Source organism: Onychomys torridus, chromosome 4 (genome assembly GCF_903995425.1).
Source record: "Onychomys torridus chromosome 4, mOncTor1.1, whole genome shotgun sequence".
Lineage (NCBI taxonomy): Eukaryota > Metazoa > Chordata > Mammalia > Rodentia > Cricetidae > Onychomys > Onychomys torridus.
This window is the reverse complement of record NC_050446.1, coordinates 22,415,548-22,442,287: the sequence shown is the minus strand read 5'-3', so window position 1 is coordinate 22,442,287 and position 26,740 is coordinate 22,415,548. Positions and strand designations below refer to the sequence as shown.

General features: G+C 36.8%; 1 protein-coding gene across 4 annotated transcripts in view; it reads left to right on the top strand.

Annotated features, from left to right (window-relative positions):
* Gtdc1 (glycosyltransferase like domain containing 1) overlaps window positions 1-26,740 on the top strand; it is a 339,264-nt gene that overhangs the window by 63,862 nt on the left and 248,662 nt on the right. For all 4 annotated transcript variants that reach the window (XM_036185478.1, XM_036185479.1, XM_036185476.1 and 1 more), the window contains one exon: window positions 1,986-2,185. In XM_036185478.1, the coding sequence (XP_036041371.1) occupies window positions 2,007-2,185 (179 nt within the window). In that variant the 5' untranslated portion in view covers window positions 1,986-2,006. The remainder of the gene's footprint in view (window positions 1-1,985; window positions 2,186-26,740) is intronic.

The following is a 26,740-nucleotide window of genomic DNA, read 5'->3' as shown; positions in this document are numbered from 1 at the left end:
TTTTGTAGAATATATTTTATGTGCCTTTGAGTTGGTATTCTTCTCCTTCTTGTATCCCTATTATTCTTAGGTTTGGTCTTTTCATGGTGTCCCAATTTTCCTGGATGTTTTGTGTTTTTATTTTCTTGGCTTCAGTGTTTTCTTTGACTGACCTATCAATTTCCTCTATTGTATCTTCAACGCCAGAGATTTTCTTTTCCATCTCTTGCATTCTGTTGGTTATGCTTGCATCTGTAGTTCCTGTTAGTTTACGCAGATTTTCCATTTCCAGCATTCCCTCAGTTTGGGTCTTTTTTATTGTCTCTATTTCAGTTTTCAAATCTGGAGATGGGGCCTTTCCTGTTCCTATTTGGTGCAGGGTGGGCTTATGGGTATGGTAGTCACTGGTGTCGTAGGGGATGGTTGTCTTTGCAAGGTGATGGGGGCTGCTATATACTATTTAAACAGTATTATTTCCTTCATTCATAAGAGGAAATTCAGACCCTTGGAGTATTTTTCTAGCAGTAAAGCATTCATGTACAGTATGATATTCCCCCTTTATCACAGGAGAGAACACATAATTTAAAATATATATAAAGTTTTTAATATTTATACATATTTTATTTTATTGAGCACACTAACAAATATATTAAATGGAAAATTGTTTGATAACCACTGTTTGTGATGGAATTTTACCATAGCTTAAGAATACAACCATTATTTTATTCTGTAATAACATTCAACTATTTTATTCTTCTAATAGTTTTTTTAGTTTGATAAAAGGTGGTAGAATCCTTCGTGTCTCACAGACATATATTTAACACAAATTTTTGGTGTTTCATTAGAGGGTAGGTGTTTCAGTAGAGGGTAGGATATTGAAAATAGACTGTGGGGAATTAGTTGATTAAGATATGTATAGTGTTGTTGTTCGAATCTTAGATGGTCATTTAATAAAAAGCCCAAGTCAGATATAAGGGTGAAAGCTGAAAGATCAGAGAAACAGAGCAGCCAGCCACTAGTTCTTACTTCTACAAAATCCTTAGCCTAAAGAGGGTGAGTTCCTGTTTCCTCTTGCCTTATAGGCCTTTCTCTGCCCTGCCATATTGCTTCCTGAGAGTAAAGATGTTTATGTTTCCCAAGCAAAGGCATGAGATCTCAATTGCTGGGATTAAAGGTATGTGCCACCACTGCCTAATCTAGTGGCTGGCTCTGTCCTCTGATCCTCAGGCACATTTATTAGGGTATCTAATGTATTACCACACAGTGTGGCCCAATAAATTATGTCCTAATGTTTTCTATGCTGGAAATTAGACTTTTAGATATAAATGCATTTTCTTTTACATATGGATTTACTGGGAGAAGTTATAACCAGTGGGCTTAAAGATGAAGTAACAGGAGAGTTACAGTATCAGATAATTCCTAAACACACACAAAAAAAGAGCCTTAAAAATGAAGCAGGGTCACCATGACTTCAAGACCAGACTTCTCTACATAATGAGATCCTGTCTTAGAAAAGTAAGAACTCTTAGGTGACCAGTTCCGAGGCTTTCTATGAAAGTTCTGGGTCAAGCAGTGTCAAAGATAACCAAGTCAGGGCTTAGCACTGAACCAGCAAAAAAGTGAGAAAACATAGTAGGGAAGAATTTTATGTTTCTGGGTAGGACAGTAAATTAGAAGTAAACTTAGAGCTTGAGAAAAACAGAAATAATGAAAATAGAGACATCTTTTTTTCTTTTAATATAAATATATTGATTGATGACTTTATCCCATAAGTGTTAATTTTTCTTGTTTTTAAAAGGAGAGCTTATTGTCTTTTAGTTGTATGCCTTTAATAGCTGATCTGTCTCTCTCATGCCTTGATTGTGTTTATTTTTTAAAAATTACACATGACAGAATGTTTTCCTTTTTCAGTTTTTAAGTATGCTTTTATTAGAATTGTATGTATCATTTGAAAAAAAACATATATGTATCTATATATAATTTTTTTTTTTTTTGTTGTTGTTAAGTTTGAAGGTTTGAACAGGCCAATGAGTGTTCTCATCATCGAGGCCTTTTATGGAGGCTCCCATCGACAACTGGTAGAGCTGCTCCAAGAAGAATTAGGCAATTGTGTCCTCTATACCCTTCCTGCAAAGAAATGGCATTGGAGAGCACGGACAGCAGCTTTATACTTCTCACAGAGTATTCCCAGCAGCGAGCACTACAGGTAATGAGGGCTCTATTTTGCTTTTAAAGTACTATCAGGGTATTACTCAGTGTCTTTAGAACTCCTCTGACTATAGACTTGATAGATAGAAAGAACTTTATAAAACACAGATTTTTTTTTTTTTTTTTCAGATCATACAGTTTATTTCGGTGAGAATTAGAATCAGGAAGTGGATGTTAAATCCAATGTAAGCATTCTGACATTACAAACTCTTAGGCAGTTGGCCAACTGGTTAGCTTAGACACCTGAGCACATGCTTCACAGCTCAAGGCACTCTATTCCCTGATACTGAACACAGTCTAGATCAGTGCGGTCTAGAACCTTCTGTGATGATGGAAATGGGATGCCTCCTGTTAGATGTGGCCTCTGAACAGATGAAGTGTGAGCAGAAATGAAGAGATAACATAGAGTCAATGGACTTAGATACAAACAGTAACTGCTGCATGTGGTAGTTAGGGGCCCCATCTTTGACAATGTAGAATGAGAATCCTGGAAGCTGAGGGGCCTTTGGTGACCATATTCAGTCCTTATTTTGTGAAAGAGGAGATCTGAGGCACTGAGGGATGACAATGCCCTTGCAGCATTAGATTCATGCCCTAGTGGTTTGCTCAGAGAAATTTCATATAAATAAGGCCAGAGGATCATGGGTGAGAATAGAAGGCCATCTGACTAGTAACTAGTGGCCGAGAGCTCAGTTCCGTACACTTTTGAGAATCACTTAGGTTCAGCAGGGCTGAGGGTATGGACTGAAGCTCTCCTTATCTCAGCTTTTACCAGTGGGAACAAGGTCATATAATGCCCAGTGAAAACACAGAAAATTTTGAGAAGAAAGTACTGATTACATTTTAGGGGGAGAGCAAGTAATGTGGAATACATTGGAGGTCTCTTGATTTTTGTTTTGGACAATTTTGTACATGTATATTGTATATTGTTGTTATACTCTCCTGCTCCTATTACTGTTTCTTACATTTTTTCTTGATTGTTAAGTAGTGGAAGACCATCTTATAGTGGCTCCTGTATCTCGTGTTCTTACTATTTTGGACTCCTGTCTATAGGACTATGTTGGTTTAGTTGTGGTGAGGAGTGCATGGGTGATAGGAATGGAGCTGATGCAGATAGGTTGTTGGAGAAAAGGTACCTTTTATTTCTCATGAAATGAGCTCGTCACTTATCAAAGGATCAGGTATCTCTACTTTCTTGGAATGTGCCCTAGACTAACATCAAAGAAATTTTATTCATTTTTCTTTTTATAGTATTGTCACAGAACTGACATTATCATTGCTATTTAAAGTCCTGCTTTCTACCCTCTCACATGCCTGAAATTCTATTTGTTGGTTTCTGTGAACTAATGTGGCAGAGACTGTTGTCATTTACAAGCCTTACTTCCTTATCAACAGAATCACAGTTTTACTTGGGGTGGCTAAACATCAAGCAAGCTCTAGGTGTGAAACATTTTTGACCTAAGGTTTTCATGATGATCTCAATCTCTTTTGTCAAATTCCTGATTGTTCTTTGCAGTTAGAATTGGTCAGTCTCTGTATCATGGCAAATTAAAGTTAAATAGATGTCTTCTGGAGCGCTTTCTATAAAGGAGTTTACTTTTCAAAAAAATATTCATTCATTCATTCATCCGTCCATCCATCCATCCATCCATCCATCCATCCATCCATCCATCCATCCATCCATCTATCTATCTGTGTTTTGGGATAGGGTTTTTTTTGTGTTGTTTTGGTACCTGTCCTGAATCTCGCTCTGTAAACCAGGCTGGCCTCAAACTCACAGAGATCTGCCTGGTTCTGCTTCCCGAGTGCTGGGATTAAAGGCATGCACCACCGCCATCAGGTTGTAAAGGAGTTTATTAACTATCTATATTATATTAGGGAAGTATAGAGCTGACTTTGTGCTTAGGTATTTGACTATAGTTGTGATGTGCTGGCCAAGTGTGAGGACTGAAGTGAAGAATAGGATTGTCACAAAGGCTGATGAAAGGCTGTAAAGCTCTGGATTAGATTTTCATTTTGCACAGTATAGTACACAGTCTCCTAAAATACACTTTATCTCTGAAAACTTGTAGAAATGCTTTGTAAAATACATCTGATTCCCCTGCATTTATTCAATCACAAGAAATCTTAAGGACTTCCAGTGGGGAAGGATCTAGGAAATGGGTTAACTGTTTCTGAAGCCTTGTCTAATTTCATAAAGGCAACTAAATAAATATCTTGTTACATTTTAGAATAGACATAGGAAGAAGGAGACAAATCAGCAGGCATTACCATGGGTATAGTAGAGAGTTAGGTGAGAGCTGTATGTATAGTCAAAGTATAAATGTAAGTGGGAGAAAATGTCCTAATGAAACCTATTCTATTAAGGCATGCTGATGTCTAATATATATATACACAAGCTAAAGGGACAGGTGATGTTCCCTCCCTCTCTTTCCTTTCCTACTCCTAGTTTATATGAAAGGGTATTGAAATCTCCCACTGTAATTGTAGTTTTGTCTATGTTTTTGAAACTATCATTCATTTTGGCTTTTACTTTAACTTGTATGTAGAAATATGAACATAGCCATTACTAATATGGTCACATAATATTTTGATACATGGTTCATTTGTTATTGTATTAGTTACTTTTCTCCTCACTGTGACCAAATGCATGGCAGGAAGCAATGCCCGAAAGGAAAGGTTCAGTTTGTTTCCCATTTCAGAGGAGAACAAACCAACATGACAAGGCATAGCAGCTGAATTGTGGTTTTGTCCATGACACTGAGCAGGAAGCAGAGACAGGGTGTCACTGGTGCTGTCCTGGTTTTCCCTTCCCATTGCATAATGCCACCTTAGTTAGGATGAGTCTTCCTACCTCTTTGGAAATACCTGAAAGTGTGCCTGGTTAGTGCCCTTGACCTTTCTTAATCCAACAAATTTGGCAATTGAAATTCTCTCTCATGATCTTTAAATTACATTAAATATTTTAAACGTTTATCATTTCAGGGTGGTAAAAACATTCAGAATACTTTAATCTTGATTATATATTAGTGCCCATAGTTCTCTTACAGAACAGCAACATAATAAAACTTTATATTCCTGTGAGCTTTCTCTATCGACTTATAAAAGACTCAAGACCTAATAAAGTGGGGAAAAGCCACACAACATTACTACTTGTCACTTTTGGGTATAAAGAAGTGGTAAAAGAATGAGACACAAGAAAGGCATTCTGGGGGAATATTGTAGCAAAATTACTTCACTAGCCGTGATCCTGAGACCTTTCTTGTTCCCTGGACTGCTTCCTATTGGTGATCCATGCAGGTTTTTGCTTCTGTGGGCAGCTGGTCTACATGTATACTGCTGGCTGAGAATAGCCCCAGACAAATAATCCTTGCCTTTCAGATGAACTGTTTATAAAGTATATACAGAAACAAGCTTATAGACAGACATTCCTGAACAGCCTATTCCTCAGAACACGTGAAAGCATAATTGTGGTTACCTTAGGTATCAAAGGGGAAAACATCAAATATACCAAAAAGTAGAACTGATTATAAAGAATTATTCTTTGTCATAGTCTGAGTTGCATTCACATCCATACCATGTTTTAAATTTATTATATATCTGTTTTTAGTTTGTATATGCAAGGCCCTTCAAACCTTGTGGCTCAAGAAAGAATCCCTCTTGGTTGGACTTAGATGTAAACTGGAAAGTTAACAATAGCAGCAGTGGAAAATAGTGAAATTAAAAGTGTGTGTGTGTGTGTGTGTGTGTGTGTGTGTGTGTGTGTGTGTGTGAATAGATAGATAGACAGATAAACAAAAAGTAGTTACTTGAAATACTGAAATGGGTAGACTACAGGCACATTAAAGGTACAAAGTTTTGTAATTAAAAATATATAGCATGGATGGATAAAAAAAATCTATACCTTTGTTAGGTTTTGTATAGCTGCAATTAGACACCATGACCAAGAAGCCAGTTGGGGATGAAAGGTTTTGTTCGGTTTACACTTCCACATTGCTGTTCATCACTAAAGGAAGTCAGGACAGGGATTCCAGCAGGGGAGGAGTCAAGAATGGTTGCAGAAGCCATGATGGGGAGCTGCTTGCCTGCTTGCTTGCTTGCTTGCTCTCGCTTGCTCTGGCTTGCTCTGGCTTGCTCAGCCTGTTTTCTTATAGAACCCAGGACCAGTAGCTCTGGGTTGCATCACAAACCGTGGGCCAGGCCCCCTCCCCCATTGATCACTAATTGAGAAAATTCCTCACAGTTGGATCTCAAGGAGGCATTTCCTCAACTGAAGCTCCTTACTCTGGTGACTCTTCACTTGTGTCAAGTTGACACACAAACCAGCCAAGAAAAATCTATGAAGGCTTTTTATACATTTGAAAATGGACAAAATTGGTAATTCTTAGAAAGCATAACCTATAAAACTGTCCTCAGTGTAGAGATGACCACATGATTGAGGCAGGGTCCTGAGATAAGATTTATCACCCTGCCCCTCACCAAATATATGTTTGGTGAGTTTAGCTGTCTTATTTATTTTTCAGGTTTCCTACATACTCATACAGATTGTAAATCTAAATACATGTTGTGATAGTGATATCTTACTACCACATGAGTTTTATTTTAAGTGTTTTTTGAAGTTTTTATATATGTGTGTGTATAATGTGTACCTGTGTGTGCAATTCCTATACAAAGGTGCTCATGTGGGACAACAGCCATGAAGAGCACAACTTCTAATGCCCATTCTTGCCTTCCACTGTGTTTGAGGTGGGGTCTCCTTGTTGTTTCCCTTAGACTGTGTACTCCAGGCTAACTGATCTTCAAGCTTTCAGGGGATTTTGCTCTCTCTGCCTGACACATTCCACTGCATCTGGCATTTTGCATGGTTCAGGGAATTGAACTGAGGTTGTCAGGGCTGTGTGGTAAGTGTTTTTACCTGCAGAGCCCTCTCCCTGGTCACACATGAGCTTTTTAAAATGTTCATGGTGGATAAAAAATACAATGAGGAAATTTTTTTTTTCCTGAAACTACAAAAAGAAATAGCTTTTGGCATGTTTTTTATTCATAGAGTAGTTGACGGTCACACAAAAAATTTCTTTGTTTAGAGTGCTTAATAACAATATTCCAAAATTATCCTCAGTCATGTATACTGTGAACTTCTCTGATGTTTGTACTTGGCTACAGGCAGTAGTATAAGGCAGTTTACTGGCCTTATTCTAGTGGTATAAACTTATGTGGGAGAGGACTGGATGATGTCTGATATTGTATAAATAATTTTGTTATTAGGTTGGGTGTAAATAGCATCCTATAATTTCACCAGTATTTGATTGCTCCATAGTTGAGAATTGGCTGAGTGATTCCTCATCCCTTGCTTTGTTGACCAGTTTCCCTGTAGGGCATTTGCTTTTGGCTTGTCTTCCTAACCCCTTTATCTATTTGATCTACCTTGCGCACACACAAACACTAGCCTAGCTTTGTATGATACTTAAGGCTTTCTACACAAAGTTTTATCTCTTTAAAGTCTCTTCTGAGTCTTCAGTTTAAGTATCAGGACTTTATGTTGAAAATGTTGCTGACCACACTAATACTGAAACAGATTGATCCTGGAAACCAAATAATAATTCAGTTATGTGTAGTCTCTCTCTCTTTCACTCTCTCCTGCACTCTCTCTCCTCCTTCCTTTTTGTATACAAAACACACACACACACACACACACACACACACACACACACACACACACACACACTACCTACCTCCCTTCTTTGTAAAGTTTGAACTTAAACCTATCTTCCGTCCTACAGTGTGGCCTTTCCACTACAGGGTTCCTCTTTCCTTCACTCTATTTTCTTTGTTGGTTCTGTTCAGGGGAAGAGAAGCTTTCTTGCTCTAAGTGTGTAGTCTCATGCCTGCAGTCTGTAAGTTAAATCTGAAGTTTATGGAGTTAGTAGTGCACACTGTGAAACTACCCCTTCTCAGGAGCTAAAACACTGCAGTGCATTTTCAAGTATATGTTTTTAAAATCCTTTCTCACTTATTTTTAAAATAAAATAAGATATTGGAGTTAAGATTCTACACCCCCCCCACCCCCAGGTGATGGTTCATATGGGTGCAAGATGTTATTTATAACAGACTGTGCCTTAAAGACGTTTGTGGTAAATCTGCTGTCTATAATCTTTGAAATCTGAAAGATTTATTTAAAAATCAAACTAGATGTTCAATGTACTTTTACAGAGAGGAGAAAAATCATTATTTTTAATAAATTAAATGAAAAAGTGGAAAAAATTCTTTCAATGAATGCAAAATGTATAATAATTTTACTTTATAAATATCACATGGATTTTACACAGTATTGAAGCTTTTAGAACAACTTTAGGGTACTTCTTTCTAGTCAAGTTCTTTTTGCATGTTGAATGTCTTTATCATATTTAGTCTTCACACCACAGAAAAAATTCATTTAGGAAATAAAAGACTTTAATTATACTTATATTTTCAACTTTTGTTTAATGAGGAAGCCTTCTGCTCTTAATTGAAGTCTTAGTCAAAGGAAATATAGTTTCATTTGCCATTGAAGAGTTTTCTCAGGCCTGAGACTAAGTCTCTTGATTCCTCTGAAGCCATGCTGTAGATCCTTTATCCCTCCACCTACACATTTTCTTGATTTTTTTTCTTTATGTGTATGTGTTTGTGTAAGTATATGCTGTGTGCATGCGGATGCCTGTGTAGGAGAAGAGGTCCTTAGATCTACTGGAGGTAGAATTACAGGGAACTGTGAGCCCCATGGTCTGGGACTTGGGGTCAGAACTCAGGTCCTCTGGAAGACAGTAAGCACTTTAAAGTACTAAGCTACCTCTATAGGTCTTTGCCTTCTCTTCTTCTTAAGCCTTCATACGTCTGAACTTTTCATTTTCTTGGAATCATGTGTGACTTCCTCGCTCCTTAGCCACAATGGCTTGTTATATGCTTCTGTGGTTCATTCTTCCTTATGCGGTCACTTGAAGGACCTTGGGTCTTCTGAGATGCTGGCCCATAGGGGAAGCAAGGGGAAGATATGAACTAAGTTAGGCCTACTACTCACTAAACCTATGTGTATCTCTTTCATACTTTAATGTTTCTAAACTTGTCATACATTTCTGTGTGTTTTTCCTGTAATAAAGTCGTTCATGTTTTTATTGTTGTCATGCTTTTGATAAATAATTAATATTCCCCTTCTCTAGGAGAAAGTTCATGTACAGTTGAGAAAGCATTGAGAAATATTGCGTATAAATTATTGTGGCTCTCTTGTAGTTATTCATATTATTTCCTTTTCCATTCAGTATTTATTTTAGGCAGTGTGGGCACTAGCACTGGTAGCATAAAGGCTAGTACAACATGCATATACTGGGTCAGTGTACAGTCCTTAGTAATCCTTGATTGATGTAAGGAAAGTTTAGCCTTTGTGTATTTGTTGATGTGAGTGCATAGTTGATTAATCCCTTTTTGAAAACTACCAATGGCTTTCCATTGCATGTGTAAGTCCAAACAACAAGAAAAAGGTGTCCCATTGGCTGAATGACCTAGTTCCTATCAGCTTCTGTTGTCTTACCTCCCAGGTTCCTCCCATCCTTAAGTTGAAGTAGCTGTATTTGTTTATAGCTGGGTCAGTGATTTCCTTCTACTAGGTCCTGACACTACTGCTTGTTGGACCCTTGGCCATCCAGCAACACTAAATGCACATCCCTGTCCCATATCCTTGTTTCCCCTCTTCCCTTCTTCTTCCCTTTTCTGAGAGCCCAGCAAAGTTTCACCTTCTCATACAATCTTTTCTTAGCATTGTTTCTGAAATGAAATTTCTATTTCAGCTCCTTCTCCACTATCTAAAATGATTTTGTATGATTTAGGATTATTTTGATGGATTTAGTAATTTTTCTCTCCCAGTTTTATTCTAGATGTTTTGACAAAGACCACATCCATTATGTTTACCATTTTACCTGTAGTAACACAAATACACTGTCTATCAGGCTAACTACTTATATAGTAAATATGATTGGATCAACGAATGAATAGATTTTGAAACAGCAGAGCATTGTTGCTGTTGGTGTTCTCAATTTTTTGTGTGTATGTGTTTTGTCTCTCTTTCTCTCTTTCCCTTTTCACTCTTTCCTTTTCCCCTTCTTCTTTCCATCTTTCCCTCCCTTTGTTTCTTTCTTTTCTGGGTCTACGTGCCATTGTTCTGTGTTTGAACCATATCTTCTATGTAGAAAGTGCTTAGAGACATTGAATAGCCTATGTTAAATGAATTTTATGGAGTTAGTAAAGAATTCTATATGTAGTTACTTATTTTTATGGACTATATTAGTCATACTATGAAAATAACTATCATCTGTTAGATGCAGTTTTATATAAAATATAATTTCTTGTAATTTCCCATTTAAAATTAAACATTTCTAGAAAAACATTTTTAGCTCAAGGAACTTTCTTGCATTTGGCATTTGTGATACTTTACAAAATATTATACGATTGTATGTTAACGACTGTGGTTTAAGCAGTGGCCACCCATGAACAGTACAGAGAATATTCAGATAGTAAGCAATTAGAATTTGTTTCAGAAAGGCTGTTTTTCTTGAGTATTGCTATTGTCTGAGCTTTTGAAAAATGATTTATGACACATATTCTTTGAGTTATTTAATGATACCACTACCACTGTTATTATTTCTCTCATTTCTTTCATTTCTAGCATCTAGCTTAGCATCTCTGAAATAATAAATCTTTAAATGATCTTTAATAAAATATTTTTTTAAAGATTAAAAAACATGCCCAAGAGTGGTATAGCTGGGTCTTGAGGGAGGTTGATTCCCAGTTTTTTTAAGAAAACGCCATATTGATTTCCAGAGTGGCTGTAGAAGCTTGCATTCCCACCAGCAGTGGAGGAGAGTTCCCCTTGCTTCACATGCTCTCCAACATAAGCTATCTTCAGTGTTTTTGATCTTAGCCATTTTGACAGGTGTAAGATGGTATCTCAGAGTCAGAAATGCTCAATCAGACCACAAGAACACATGCTCAGCTATGTTCATAGCACCATTATTTGTAATAGCCAGAACCTGAAAACAACCTAGATGCCCTTCAACTGAAAAATGGATAAAGAAAATGTGGTACATATACACAATGGAGTACTACTCAGCAGAGAAAAACAATGACATCATGAGGTTTGCAGGCAAATGGATGGGACTAGAAAAAATTATTCCAAGTGAGGTAACCCAAACTCAGAAAGACAAACATGGTATGTTCTCACTCATAAGTGGATAGTAGATGTAAAGCAAAGGATAACCAGACTGTAACTCACAACTCCAGGGAGGCTACCTAGTAAAGAGGACCTTGAGAAAGACATAGGGATCGCCCAAGGACAGATAAATGGATGAGATGTACATGAACAAATTGGTGGTGGTGGGGTAATGGAGGGCAAGGGTGGGGGAAGAGAAATTAGGGGAGCAGGAGGTACCAGCTAGATCAGGAGCAGAGTGGGAGAACAAGGAAAGAGGTACCATGATAAATGAAGACCCCATGGGAATAGGAAGAAACAGAGTGCTAGAGAGGTCCCCAGAAATCCACAAAGATACCCCCACTGTAGACCTCCCTCAATGGTCGAGAGAGTGCCTGAGCTGACCTGCTCTGCTGATCAGTTGGCCGAACACCCTGTCTATCATGATAGAACTGTCATCCAATGTCTGATGGAAGTAGATGCAGAGATCCACGGCTGAGCCCTAGGTGGAGCTCCAGGAGTCCAATCCCCTAGAGAGAGGAGGGATTGTATGAGCCAGAGATATTGAGACCATGATTGGAAAAAGCACAGGGATAAATAGCCAAACTAGTGGAAACATATGAAATGTGAACCAATGGCTGAGGAGCCCCCATGGACCTGGACTGGGCCCTCTGGATAAGTGAGACAGTTGATTAGATTGAACTGTTCTGGAGGCCTTCAGGCAGTGGAGCCTGGACCTGTCCTTGGTTCATGGGCTGGCTTTTGGGAGCCTGGGGCCTATGCTGGGAAGCTTTGCTCAGCCTTGGTGTAAAGAGGAGGGGACTGGACCTGCCTAGGCTGAGTCTGCCAGGCTGGGCTGACTCCCCAGGGGGGACCTTGCCTTGGAGGAGGTGGGAATGACAGGTTGATGGGGAGGGGAGGGCTCGGGGGGGGGGGTTAGGAAGGAGGATGGGGGAATCCATGGCTGATATGTGAAATCTAGTTAATTATAAAATAAAAATATATAAAAAATTAAAAAAAACATTATTTGTATCTATGTATGAGTTTTATGCATGTGTGTGTGCTATTGTGTCTGCATGTGTGCATGCCACAACAGGTATGCAGAGATAAGGAAACAAGCTTTGGAGAGTTGGCTTTCATTTTTGGGGGGTGGGAGGGCTTGGCTATTGATCTCAGATTAGCAGGAATGCTCAGCAAGTGCTTTTTCCTGCTGAGCCATATTGCCAGCCAATACTTTCACATGTGTATCTACATAAAAAGTTTCAAGAGTTCTGTAGTATTGTAGGGGAATTATAGCCCCAGATTATAATCTAAGATGTCATCATTGTTTTGTTCATATGAAAATGGCAAACTCTGAAATGCACAGAACAGAGGTTTTTCAGTTTATGTTTTCCTGAGTTCCATGCTCTTGTGAGAAGTCATTAAAAGTAAGATAACAGCTTAAGGAATTCTGACACAGGGGCAAACCTGAACTAGTACTCATTCAACACATTCAAACTAGGGGATATTGACTTCCTTGTTTTATTCGTGAAGGTTTTACATTTTCAAGAATTCTATGTAACTTTTATCTCTAGAGACCTGGGGACTGCTTCTACTCTTTTGATGGGGTTCTTTCTCTCTTTAGACTGCTGCTTGAGCCTCACAATCCACTATTGCTCAGCTTTGCAAAGACATGATGTGTACCTGTTTCCTTCTCAAATCATCTGCTAGTACTCATGGAGAAAGCATCAAAGGAATAAAGACTTTATTTAATGGTAGAGTATCAAAAAATTCAAAAGCAAGAAAAGGTGTTTGACCTACAATCTGGCTATCTGTATGAAACATAAAATGTGAATATAAGAAGTCCTCATTGAATTACTGTAGAATCCAGAGAATCATGACTTCTTTGAAAAGGCAGTGTTCAGTGTGAAGAAGTGCAGCATAAATTCTGTTCATCAAATTCTGAAATAGACTTTAGAGAAGTTGTTTTCCACCTGTGGGATGTGATCCCTTTGGGGGTCAAATGGCCGTTTCATAGGGGTCACCTAAAGCCATCCTGCATATCAGATATTTACATTACGATTCATAACAACATAAAAATTATGAAGTAGCAATGAAAACAATTTTATGATTGGGAGTCACCATGACATGAGTCGTTATATTAAAGGGCTGTAGCATTAGGAAGGAAGCTTTAGAGGTAGATAAAGACTTTGATAGGTGGAGATGAAGTAAAAGAATGTCACAGGAAGAGAAAATGTGAAAGAAATTAATACAGGAAAAGTAAGGAGATGTTTGAAAAACAAAATTCAGCTTAGCATGAACTTAGTTTGAATTAGGAGTCCGATAGGAGGTGGTGTACACCTTTAATCCCAGTGCTTAGGAGGTAGAGGCAGTGGGATATCTGTGAGTTTGAGGCTAGCCTGGTCTACAAAGTGAGTTTCTTGACAGTAGGACTATTACTTGAAAAACAAAACAACAAACAAAGAATTAAAAGGCATTAAGGGAGATCAAGGAGATAAGGATGGGTGGACTTTGTCTAATGTGTGTGTGTTTTCAATTCAAAGTTATTGTCAGGAACTTTAGCCAACCTTGGTAGCCCAGTACTGTAATTGAGCTACTTGGTAAGCAGAGGCAGAAGGACTATAAATTCAAGGCATGCTAATGTAACTTAGTGAGATATACTGTTTCAAAAAGGTCATTAAAAAAAAAGAATTACTTAAATAATAAATATTCTTAGAAGGTTAGAGGACCGTTTTATGTGATAGAATACTAATTCAAAGTCACATAAACATTAAGGGAAATACATTAGGTCATATGATTGTAAGTATGAAGGGAGGTTGTCCACAGATAGAGTTGGATCAGTGATTCTGAGTCGCTGTTGAGGTCTCTTGCTTGCCTGCTTCTCTTCTCTTCTCTTTTGGGAATATACTGAAACATACTCAGTATGTGTCACTCCCAGGTCTCAGTTTACCTTTCCTCAAGGACAGTACCTATTTTCAGTATTTCTGACAAAAGCCCCAGAATTATTTAGTTGTATAATTTTTTGTGTGTACCATATGGATTTTGAACTTGTTACAGTGTCAAAAGGCATTTAATACCATGAATCTGCAATTGAACTTGCAGTCAAGAAGTAGAATTAATTCCATTCAAGTCTCATGATTTGATGAGTGTTAGAGAACAGAGTAAAAATTGCATTAGTGGTTGTATTAATTTCCTTTCTCATTGCTCTGATCAAATACCTGACAACAGCAATTTAAAGTAGGAAGGATTTATTTTTGTCTTACAGTTTGAGTGGATATAGTTCATTCCAGCACGGTCACATTGCCTCTGCAGTCAGGAAACAGGTAGACATGAGTGCTGTTACTCAGGGCACTTTCTCCTTTGTATTTAGTAGTGATCCTGGGACACTGGGATGGTTTCCTCAACATTTAAGGATTGTCTTCCCATATTGGTTACCTCAGTTGAGATATTTGTTTCCTAGGTGATTGTGGATCTTGTCAAGTTGAGACTCAGTATGAAAGTTAACTTTGAGATTGTAATGAAAGTGAAACTAGCTTTTGCTGACAAGAACACTGTAGGCAAATATGAAAGTGTGGCAGGATAACTGGACAGGACAGCTGTTGATTTAGGCTGAGTTGGGGACCATTAATGAACAAAGTGATCATTGGATTCTCAGCATCTCATCTCAGCAGTGAGATTTCTGAATGAGAGCAATGACAGAGGGATGAAAAACCGGAAAAGAATAACATGACAAATGACATTTTTTGTTTGTGCTTCACTAGTTAGGAATTTTGTCTGGGAGCCAAAGTGAAATTTAATTGTGTGTGATTAAATAGGTTGAGGTATAAGTTAATTTAGTCATTGTCATGGAAGTTACAAGGAAAATATTTTATTGGTTATGATTTAAAAATACATAATATGAGTTGTAGATTATATTTACTCATTTCATTTGCTTATGAGTTTACTTTGGCAGCATCTTAAGTTTTCCATGGTCCTAAGCGTAGTACAAACTTTCTTTAAATATTAGTGCTAGCCCTACTTCTTTCTTCTATATAAATAAAATGTTGCCGGGTGGCAGTGGCGCATGCCTGAATCCCAGCACTTGGGAGGCAGAGGCAGGTGGATCTCTCTGTGAGTTCAAGGCCAGCCTGGGCTACAGAACTAGTCCAGGACAAGCTCCAAAGCTACAGAGAAACCCTGTCTCGAAAAACCAAAAAAAAAAAAAAAAAAAAAAAAAAAAAATGTTGATGCTCCCATACATATGCAATCAGTAAATGATTCACTATTCAGTATTAACATCTTAAATTTATCACCTTCCCAAAAGTGAGGCAGTAAGTGTGCCTGTAGAGTTCATACATTATGTTAGACCCTACATGGAACAAATGAGTAAACCTGTGATGCAATTAGAATATGGTGCAGAGAAGTTAGTTCCTTCCCCAGTGGATTTCTTTTTGACTCCGTCACCTCTCAGGCTTCTTTGGCTCTGGAAACTAAAGAATTTGCTTTGCCACTGTCATTCAGTTGCTCTAGGATTTCTCTTGTGTAGTATATTTTTGATGATTAACTCTTCAAATAATATCAAAACTTAGAGGACTCAGGTATTTATATTAAAAATTATTGTATGTTATAGACGATAGGTCGCAGTATGATTTAGGTGGACATGTACAAGCCAGTTTTGATGTATCTTATATTTCAGAAAATAGGAAATCTTTGAGTTAGTACATCCTGGTTTTGTCTGGTACTTTTATTATACATTTTAATATGTGGAGATTGCTGGTTGGGAATTCCCTTTTCTCCAAATTTTTCTGTATGAATAAGCTGAAATCTTTTTTCATATGTGTGTTAAAACAGAAGGAGCCACCTGAATCAGTATTTCCATATTTTCAAATTTGGTCAAACAGTTATTGCTCATTAACATCTACATCCATTACTTTTTTGTTCATTAATTTGCCATACATATTTTTCTCAGTCACTCAGCATATCTACAAAGAATGAATGTTTTCCATACACATGGAATGTTTGTTGTTCACTCACTTATTTGAAGTACTAATATATTTGTTCACAATTTAATCCACAGATTAGGCACTTATATTCTGACTAATCCTGATTTAAAAATACTAGCCAACATAGTGTACATTCCTTCAGTGATTGGCATTCCTAGGAACATGTGATGGGTTTTGATGTTCACTATTGTACCTGCCTGCCTATTTTACATACATACTATTACATAGGAGCTGAGAGGGATAGGTGACAATAGACTAGAAGTCACAGGAGATTATTCAAAGTCTAGTTCTTCTAATTGTCTGCAATAAGAGGTCGTCCATTGTCATTCTATATCTTGATCTTCAAATTTTCTTGTGAAGAACAAATGAAGTAATCTTTCAGGAATGGTCTGTGTCATCCCATCCCCCCCTTGATATTAAGGATTGAACAAAAACTGATGTAGTTCCCTAGTATTGATCCATATCTCCAGCCTCGTTTTTACTCTTAAAATTTTTTCCAGGGCTCACTAAATTGCCCGAGTTGTCTTGGAACTCAGTCTGTACCTTAAGAAGGACTTTAATATTTGATTCTCTTGCCTCAGCTTCCAGAGACTCAAGGATTGATGTCCTGTGTCAGCATCCCTTGCTGTTTATAAACCTTAGAGTAAAATATTATAACAGTTGAACAGTTTGAGGTAGAGTTAATATTGATCATTTAGGTGACTCATTCAAAGTTTCTAAAACAATGTATAATATTGTTTAGTCTTTAGGTTTTCAGTTACCTATTTTTCATGAATAAGAGAAGTGAAATGGAATAAACACTTTAGTAAGAAGATGGTGTTGAAACAGTGTTTGTCCCAAAGCCATAATGCATTGTTCCATTTGTTTTTTAACTACAGGTAATTGAAAGTTGTCATAATTGAGAGGGAATAAGTGAAAGAATATTACTTGTAGATCCATATTTTTCTTTGACATTGCAGTTATTGTGACCAAATTTGAATTTTAGCTAAGTTGTAGCAGTTAACGTTTTATAGTAAGTAAGAAAAGTAAAAACAGTGCTTAAGTATATATTTTTGTTTTTAGAAAAGCGAATTAAGAGTATTTCATTTTTTCTTCTTTCAAAATACTTGTGCTATACCACATATTTTATAAGATACCTTGCTGACTGGAACTTGATATGAAAGTATGAAAGATGGAAGGTAGTGAATTATATAAGAAAAGGAAAGCCATGTAGTTCTGTCATGAATCCAAAGGGTTAGTGGTACCTGTTCTCTTTTTAAGAAAAAACAGCATCTTAGAAATATAACAGAATAACTGACTTTTTAACATATAGTGGTTCCTTTATTCTTTAAGACTCAGAAAAATACTTATTGGTATTACTATAATTAATGAGGCAATTCTATGTACTTTATCTGATAATTAAAAGAGGTTTCAGGGGTAACTTACAACCAATAAGGGGTCAATTACAGGATCTGGGAGATATGAGGGTACTCTGGGGAACTCTGATGTGGTCTGTAAATCCAGCCTCCAGGACCATGAGGAGCTAAGAGAGCAAACACCAAACATGTACACATCTCAGATCTTAAGGGGTCTTCTCTTGACCATACCCCAGTGGCAGGTGATAGACAGGTGTAGAAGTTACTTGCTGCCACACTAGGGGCAGTGTTTCAAGGTCAAATCTGGAACAGCTACCCACTATATAATGGGAATATTTGAATATGAAATTTCTCACAATTTTAAATGAAAATAACAGTAGATGAATATTCCAGTTGTCAAAATATTGGAATATTGAAATAAATGTTCTAATGTATTTTCTTGAAATGAATAGACATTTTGGCAAACCGACATTTTGGAGTTTCGTTTCTTGTTCTCGAAAGAATTTGTACATTGTAGCACGAATCTTAAAAGTTCTTATACATTATGGGAAAACTCAAGCTAATTCACATATCTATCACTTCACCAATTTCTGAAATTTTTATGGTAAGTGTTAAAAGTTTGAATCCCTATTTTGATTTGAATAGTGCATTGTTAAATATGAACACCATTCAGTGCAATAAATATTTAAACGTTAATATTTCAGCATAATTTAAACTTTGGGCATGTATATTCCTGAACAAGCATATGTGTATGCATGCGTATGTGTGTGCACGTGCGCACGCGCGTGCACACACACACACACACACACACACACACGGGTAAACTTGAAACAAACTGTTAATCTTGTTGCATCTAAACTCTGAGTAGCTTATTCCTACCTTAGTTTACAGTGAATTCTGTGCATTCCATTTTAGCTGTACACATTGTATTATGTACCTCTAAAAAAACCCCAAATCTTAAAAAATAAGATATAACATTAATGTCATTATTACTTGAACCAAAACCCAAGTAATTTCTTACAGTCATGGAATACATCAAATCTTAATATATTAGGTTTACTAGAAAGTACTGGGTAAATAATATGACTTTGTTTATGGCAATTTCCACAGGTGTAGAAGATGTTATCTGTGTGGTGGTTGCTCTGTACCAGCTCTTTTGCCCACAGAGAATGACTAAGTAATGCAGTAGCTTACTCAGTGTGTTTAATGCTTTGTAGTCACTTAGTTTCTCCAGATTGTGCTGTGTTATGTGGATGGTGTATACTGAGTGGAGTAGTGAAAGCTCCTGTGTTAGTTACCACAGGGACAGCTCTGCCCATGGGAGGGCACTGAGCTTAGTACATATATTTAATTGCCCTGCAATAAGTTACAATATGCAACCAGAGATGACAATACTGATCTATACACTGTGCTTTCCAGGATTAGTCTAAATAACAGCATTACGTGTTACCACATTTCATCTGTATCAGTTGAAGTTTGTAAGTATAAATAAAACTCAGTAATTCTACTAGCTTGTTTTTTTTCTGGATATTTTCATTTCTTTTGTTATGTAACCTTTAAGGGACAGTTAGAGAAATAAGAAACTGTCTACACAAAAGCTTATCAAAGGGGTGAGATATTCTTATTAATTAAAGAAAGTTCTACTTGGATTTTTCATTAAGAAAGTTTTTATTGGAATGATTTTTATTTGTGATTTCTTATTGTTAGAAAATAAGAGAACAGTAATACTGTTTTACACTCATGTTTTCACTGTTTGAATTATTTAGATATTCAGATGAAATTTGATTTTGGAGTATTTAATTATGCTGTGGCCCATAGGAAGGTTGGAAAAAGATGCTAGTTTTATTTGCAATCAATTCTCAGTTCTAGTTCACATGTTACCTATTTCATTTTCTGTTACCTATTTTTCTATATGTAAGTTTCTATCTGTAATGTCATTCATTTTCTCTTAATGATTGCATGGGAGATTACTATGTTAAATCCCATTCTAAGGGAATGATTTGAGCTCACATGGTTTGTTTATTTCCAAAGAATAAATGGTCACTGGTTAAATGAGGTTTGACTCTATTCAAAAGCAGAACTTTTCAATATCATGAAAGTTTTAATTTTAAAAAGTATTACATGTTGCTCATTTTTGGGTTTTACTAAGAATCCCTGGAATTTCTTTAATAGCTTTATTTGAAAAACTTTATGTGTAATAATAACCCAAAGATGCCATGTTAGCAGAGCTTATTCTCTCACAGAACTGGAGACTAGAAGTCTAAAATCAAATGTCTGTGGGGCTGTTCTCCTTTCAAAGGCTCCAGAATAGTCCTTCCCTGCCTTTTGCAGCCTGTCCAATGCTCGGTAATCACCAGGTTGTGGCTGCAACACTTCAAGCTCTACTTCTGTTGTAGGATGCTTTGTCTTTAGTTGATTAGTACAGCATACAGCAGCAGTAAGTGCCTCCATGACAATCATGGATAATTGACTGCTGAGAGATAGGAAACAATGTTACCTGTTTGCTTATTAATATAAAATCTTAACCTGTGCTATCATTCTATTTCTTTTTAATAATATCCATAACTATTAATGTTTTGCATTAAGATGAAGTGACAGTAGCTTAGAATTGTAAAATTCTTCTAATAAGGCTCATGTCATTTCACAGTTGAAGAGAGTGAGTGAGGTCCAATTGTTGAAATCTAGGGGTGATTTTTCTGGGTCCTCTTTGTTTAGAATTGAAATCTGTAAAGCATTTTTTTTTTTTTTTTTTTGAGACAGGGTTTCTCTGTGTAGCTTTACACCTTTCTTGGAACTCACTTTAGAGATCAGGCTGGCCTCGAACTCACAAAGATCCACCTGCCTCTGCCTCCCAAATGCTGGGAAATTATATATATATTTTCGAGACAGGCTTTCTGTAGCTTTGTGCTTTTCCTGGAACTCACTTTGGAGATCAGGCTGGCCTCCAACTCACAGAGATCTGCCTGCCTCTGCTTCCTGAGTGCTGGGATTAGAGGCATGCGCCACCGCCACCCGGCTTGTAAAGTGAATTTAATGTTAGTAAACTTAACAGCATTTAAGAGACATCTACAAAAATTAATTGCAGACTAGAAGCTAATACTGAAAGAATTTGAAATAATTTCAGGGTAAAAGGAGTGATTAATTAGTTAGTAATAATGTTCACTTGCCCCCGAATGCAGGTGGAAAGAAACAAGCTCAAATATCAAAGGAAACAGATGCGATCTAGCAATGGGATTGTTAAAATTTGCTAGGGACAATTTGAAGGGACAACTTTCAAAATAAAATATAAGCAAAACCCATACAATTCCATGTAATAGTTTGCTCCTACCGGGAAATGTCTAATTTTCATTTTGAATCCACTTGTGTTCATATTTTATTTCCCACATCAGCTCCCCTCGTTGCCTCCTCCTCTAGATACAGTTTTATCTACAAGAGGGGCAGTCTCTATAATAACACTCTCTGAAAACCTTTACTTGCAGTTTCTCAGTGCCTCAGTTTTATGTTTTCCTATTTAGTAGGAGATGGTGTATCTGGAGGCTTTCAGATCTCTAAGATCAGATCCCAGCATGATGTTCATACCTCAGGTTTCTCATAGATGGAGTAAGGTTGTATGTTTTTCATAAAGTCTCTGATACAAGAGGTACTTGAGTGTTTCCTCTGTTTTCTAGGCTTTGTCATGGCTTCAGCTACTCGGTAGCTTTTCTAGCTTCTATTAAACAAGTGTCTCCAAGCATCTGAAAAGTATTGCAGTTTCCTCATTGCCTTTGCCTTTACTTTGGTACTATCCTGCAAATACACACAGGCTATGTGCCTTCTGAGCACATCAATCTCTACGCTATTCTCTACAAGCTATCCTTATATGTCTGTAGCCTTTCTTTGTCACAAACACAAGAAATGGTCAGCTTGCAAAGTTTTGTTCTAACACAAATTAACTGAAACTAAAAACAAACCAAATATCAAATAAGGGAACCTCCCTTATTATGGGCTATACATTACATGTAGCTTGACTTGGTTTGGAGAGGAAAACAGTTGGCAACCAGAAAGTCTGAAACTACCTATTCCTATTACACCAACTACTAGCCAATTGTATTTTTTAAAAATCGTTTCATTTATTATCAGACATAGATGTATTTTCAAAATAATGTAGTATCTCATTCAATACAAAAAATATTATTGATGGGTTTTTAAATTTATCATTTATTTCAAAGTTTGATATGCTACATACAATATTTTACTAAGAGGAAAATATTTTAATTCAGAAAGAAAAATTACAAGTCTCTTATTTATGGATTTTGTCCATATTTATTAAGCAGTAGCAAAACAGAATACATATTTGTTAGTATGGATGGCAAATACTTCATATATATATACATAATTCAATACACTATAATTCAAGTACTCACCATTCTAATACCCTATAATATAAGTAAATTGTATAGTTAAAAAGTGAGCTTCAGTTTCTTTCAGTTATGTGTACGAGTGTAGGCACTTGTGTGCACAGCAAACATACAAAGGTTGGAAGGCAACTCAGGATGGCTGAGTGAGACAGGGATCTGTGAGTAGAGCAGAATGTTGATAGGAGCTATTTTAATTGTTATGTTCTTTTAGCAGAATAGGTGTACATGATTTTTCCTAGATCCACGGCATGTCTAATCTCAGGTTCTTGGCCACCTAAACATCAAATATTTCAAGTGTTAGCTTTGAGGACTGCATATTTTCTGATTGCCAAACGGGTTAGCTATTGCCTATTATTAAAATAAATTAAAAAAGATGTAGACTCAGTAGATTTTCTGCACTCGTTCAAAAGTGGCATTCCTGTAAGTTATCGGTCCAGTGTGTCTGATGGAAAAGTCAAGAGAATTACTTAATCATACTTCGTAGGGGATTCACATTTGTTTGCTTTTTAAAAAGACGGCTAATTGACAGTTTCACAAACCCTTCAGTCAATAATTATCACATAGTATGAACATAAATTCACATATATCCTAAGGAACTCTTCATTATGCCATTAGTTAGCCACAAGATTTGTGGTAATTATTAAAGTTTCTTTAGTTATCTCATCACTTGAAATGGGATGGGGCTAATATTACCTACTATTGTGGTGTTACTGTGAAGATGAACATACACCAAATGAGATAAAGTATCTAAGAAGCTGGACAGAGTAGCACAGTGTTTGTCTCCTAAGCGGTACAGTATTCTTCTTCTTTTCCCTTTTCTCCAGCTCCTCATTCCCTTTCTCCTTCTAGGGACAGCATGGCTCTCCTCACACTTACCTGGTACTAGAGTTGTACAGCACCATTCTCTGCTTAGTAGTTCTTTGCATTTGTCCAGGACCACTCTATTGGTGAAATTATTAAGGCCATTCCATGTAGTTAAAAGGGATGTTTATTTTTGGGGCTAACTTACAAGTGAAGGGATAGGTAACAGGGTCTGGGAAAGGTGTGGCACAGTCCTGCGGTGTTTTCTGGAGAGCTCTGCTTGGTCTACCTCCAGTGTCCAGGGTCCAGGAAACAAGAGAGCTGGCCCATCAGCATCTCAGTTCTTCAGGGTCCTCTCTCCATCTGCCTTGTAGGTGTGACAGTTACCAAAGCCTCAGTAGGGATTGGAACTTCCAGATCAAAGCTGGACTGGTGGCCCACTACACCACTCAATTTTCTTTCAAATTGTATCACTTTCCTTTCAAATTAAACTTCAAAGAGGCAAGGCAAAGTAATACTACGAAGGAAGAGGGTTTTGCTCAGTGTTTTATGCTGTTTTCCTGAGGGATAGTTTCTGATTCCTAGACACAAGCATTGGTTTCCCCATTTAAAAAAATGCATTTTGCATGTATAAGTGTTTTATCTGTATGTTGTACTCTCTGTGAGTGCCTGGAATTGGAATTATAGTCAGTTGTGAGTGCCACTGTGTGTGCTAGGAATCAGCCTAGGTCCTCTGTAGAACAGCAAGTGTCCGAACTAATCACTGTGTCACATCTCCTTCCCCAGCTGCTCCTGATGCATAAGCATCTAACGTCCACATTTTCTTAATATCCTAGTCGCCAGTATAAGTGTGAGGTGTTAGGGAGCAAGTGCTTCAGTGACGCTCCTAGAACGTTCAAGCTTGTATGCAAATGAAATAACAGCTGTTTAAAAAGGTTTGAAAAATAATTTCAAATGATAAGCAAACATAAAATTTGAATATTTCTTTTGATTATTTAGTTATAACTTCTTAATAGTTACATTTTCTATGATGGTAAACTAGAAACTTCTCAAAAACAATCTGTAGTTGGAGTTTTCCTGCCTGGCCCAGTCAGGATAAATCTCTCTTACCCGCCAGTCCCATAGTCGCTCAGACCCAACCAAGAAAGCATATAGAAACTTATATTGTTTATAAACTGTATGGCCGTGGCAGGCTGTTTGTTATCTACTTCTTCTATCTTAAATTAACCCATTTCTATTAATCTATACTTTGCCACATGGCTTGTGGCTTACCGGTGTCTTTACATGTTGCTTTTCATGGCGGTGGCTGGTGGTGTCTCCTCCAGCCTTCTACTTCCCAGAATCCTCTTCTCTCTTGTCTCGCCTATATTTCCTGCCTAGCCATTGGCCAAACATCATTTTATTTGTACAGAGCAATATCCACATGAATCTGACATTTTAGGTAGTATAATATTGTAGCATGGTGCTAGATAATTTTTTTAAAAAAAAATTGTCTAAAAGAAATCTGTCCAGTAATCATTAGCAATCATATAAAATCCTGTGGAAAAGACATGGAAAGTGTTCCACTCCTATACCACACCTGGATGTGAGGAAAAGATATGTTGGCCCACGTGAAAATTCTCTGTAATGTGTGCTCAACTTAGTCTACCTCCATCACTTCCTCCAATGTAAAGGACTTGGACAGGTGTTATTAATAAAAAGTAATAATAAAAACTCTTCTATTTTAAATAAGGATGCTATTCTCCCAGCTTTGAAGCTTGCACATACTCTCTAACTTATCCCAGCTTTCGTTCATCTGGTCTTTAAATGGCTCCTTTCATGTGGTTGGCCCACGAGCCGTGCGTACTGCCGTTCAATCACGCCACTGTACGTTGCCATCATGAGGGTGGTTTGCATGATTTGCATTTCCTGTGCTGTTTGAGCTTCAATGAGCTCCAAGCACCACGTAGAAGAAACCACTGCCAAATAATGCAATGATTTTAGTCAAACCAGATGAGCTTGTACCAAAGTCAGGCTACTAAGTCAGTTGGGGGTTGGGAGGTGTTGTCAGGATATCCTGTTAAAAAAGGATACTTCAAGATGTCCACACACGAGTTCCTTCACAAATCTGGTCCTGCAGTGGAAGCAGGTTAAATTTGGTATTTTAAGCAAGAGATTTGAAATAAATAACTATGTGTATGTTATTCTTAGAAAATTTATTTTCACATTTTAGTATTATGTCATGCTGCCAATGTAATTTTTTATTGTGACAATAATAGATTTTAGTGATACTAATTTCCTAATCATACAGAATGAAATTTGGTTGGAATTAAATTATATACATTGATTACTTGTCCCCTTGTTCTCCAAAAGAAAGCTTATATTGTATTAAAACATGGTCGATAAAAGCTGACCAAAAAGTCATACAAAAATGGCATAGTAATGGGCCTATGAACAGCTACTAATGTGAGGAAGAAAAAAGAAACATGCACCAGATACTAGTCTTCATGAAAAACATAGACAGATGGGGAGACAGACCTATATGATGCCACAAATAGATGAATATCTTGTAAGGATTTCAAACAAATGTTGAAAGAGTCATAGAAATTTTAAAAGTTGGTTTAAAAGTATATCATGTGATTATAAATATGGTGTATTTATTCTACTCACCTGAAACCTAACCTGTAAATTGTTATTAAAATATTTTATCAATATCAAAAAACAATGTGGACTAAATTTATACATAGCTCAGAAATATTAAAATGAATCTCACTGTTGGCAGTGAATAATTTTTTCTTAGACATTTAAGACTCAGATCTAGTGTTACAGTGCTTACAAGAAAAATTTTAGTAGAAATCTTGCTAAGTGTTGATTGATAATAGTGTCAAAGATTTCCTATTGTGTGTACAAACAATTGAAGACTATTTATGCTCATAAAAATAAACCTGACAAACTAGTTGTGGATTCTTGTAGTTGATTTGATTATATTTACTGACTAACCAGTGCCTTTTCATGCATGTTATATGCATAGTCTACTGATGAAACTTTTAAGTGACAGGTACTTACTGTAGAAGTTAATATAAAACTGTACATTAAAAAGGTGTGAAATACACATTACTACATCGACCCTAATGTGGTTTTACATGTTGCATGCATATATAAACCTAGGATTCTGTTTTTTGTTTTATTTTTTTAATAGGTGCTGGTCTACTTAAGGGAAGTATTCTTTTCAGTTTTATATTTTATTTGATAATTTTCAGTTTAACATAAATCTAACTTTAATGGCTTTTACCTAGTGCTTAATTTGGCACTATTGGGTTACTACTAAATTATCTGCCATGGAAATCTTGCTCTTGGCGGTAATTTTTTTTCAGTTAGAACAAAGTGATATTTGCTATACCTAACTTTTTCACATACTCAGCTTGGTGTGTTCACTGATGTTGGTTTCAGAGTAATGGCACAAATGTCATGTTGGTATTAAAAGTATTGTTCCCTAGTAGGTAAACCAGTCTTTAGAACATGTCATCAAAACAAACAATTCTCACCTCAAAGGAATAAAAGGCTTGGTTTATTGAGGAGCAAAGTATGAGCAGCCGTGGCCTGGGAACATACACCATTAGGTCTCTCTAAACATAATGATCTAACGAAGAAGCAGTTTTCTGGAGTTTTTATAGTAACAGAACAAAGAAAGTTATATATATCAAGGCATTTTAAAAACACATTGTCAGAAACAGATGTGCAGCACTATGCCCTACAAAGGAGGCAGTCATAACAAGATGGGGGAAGCTCTTCTTATGCCTCAAATGCCATCTGATGTCATTCTTA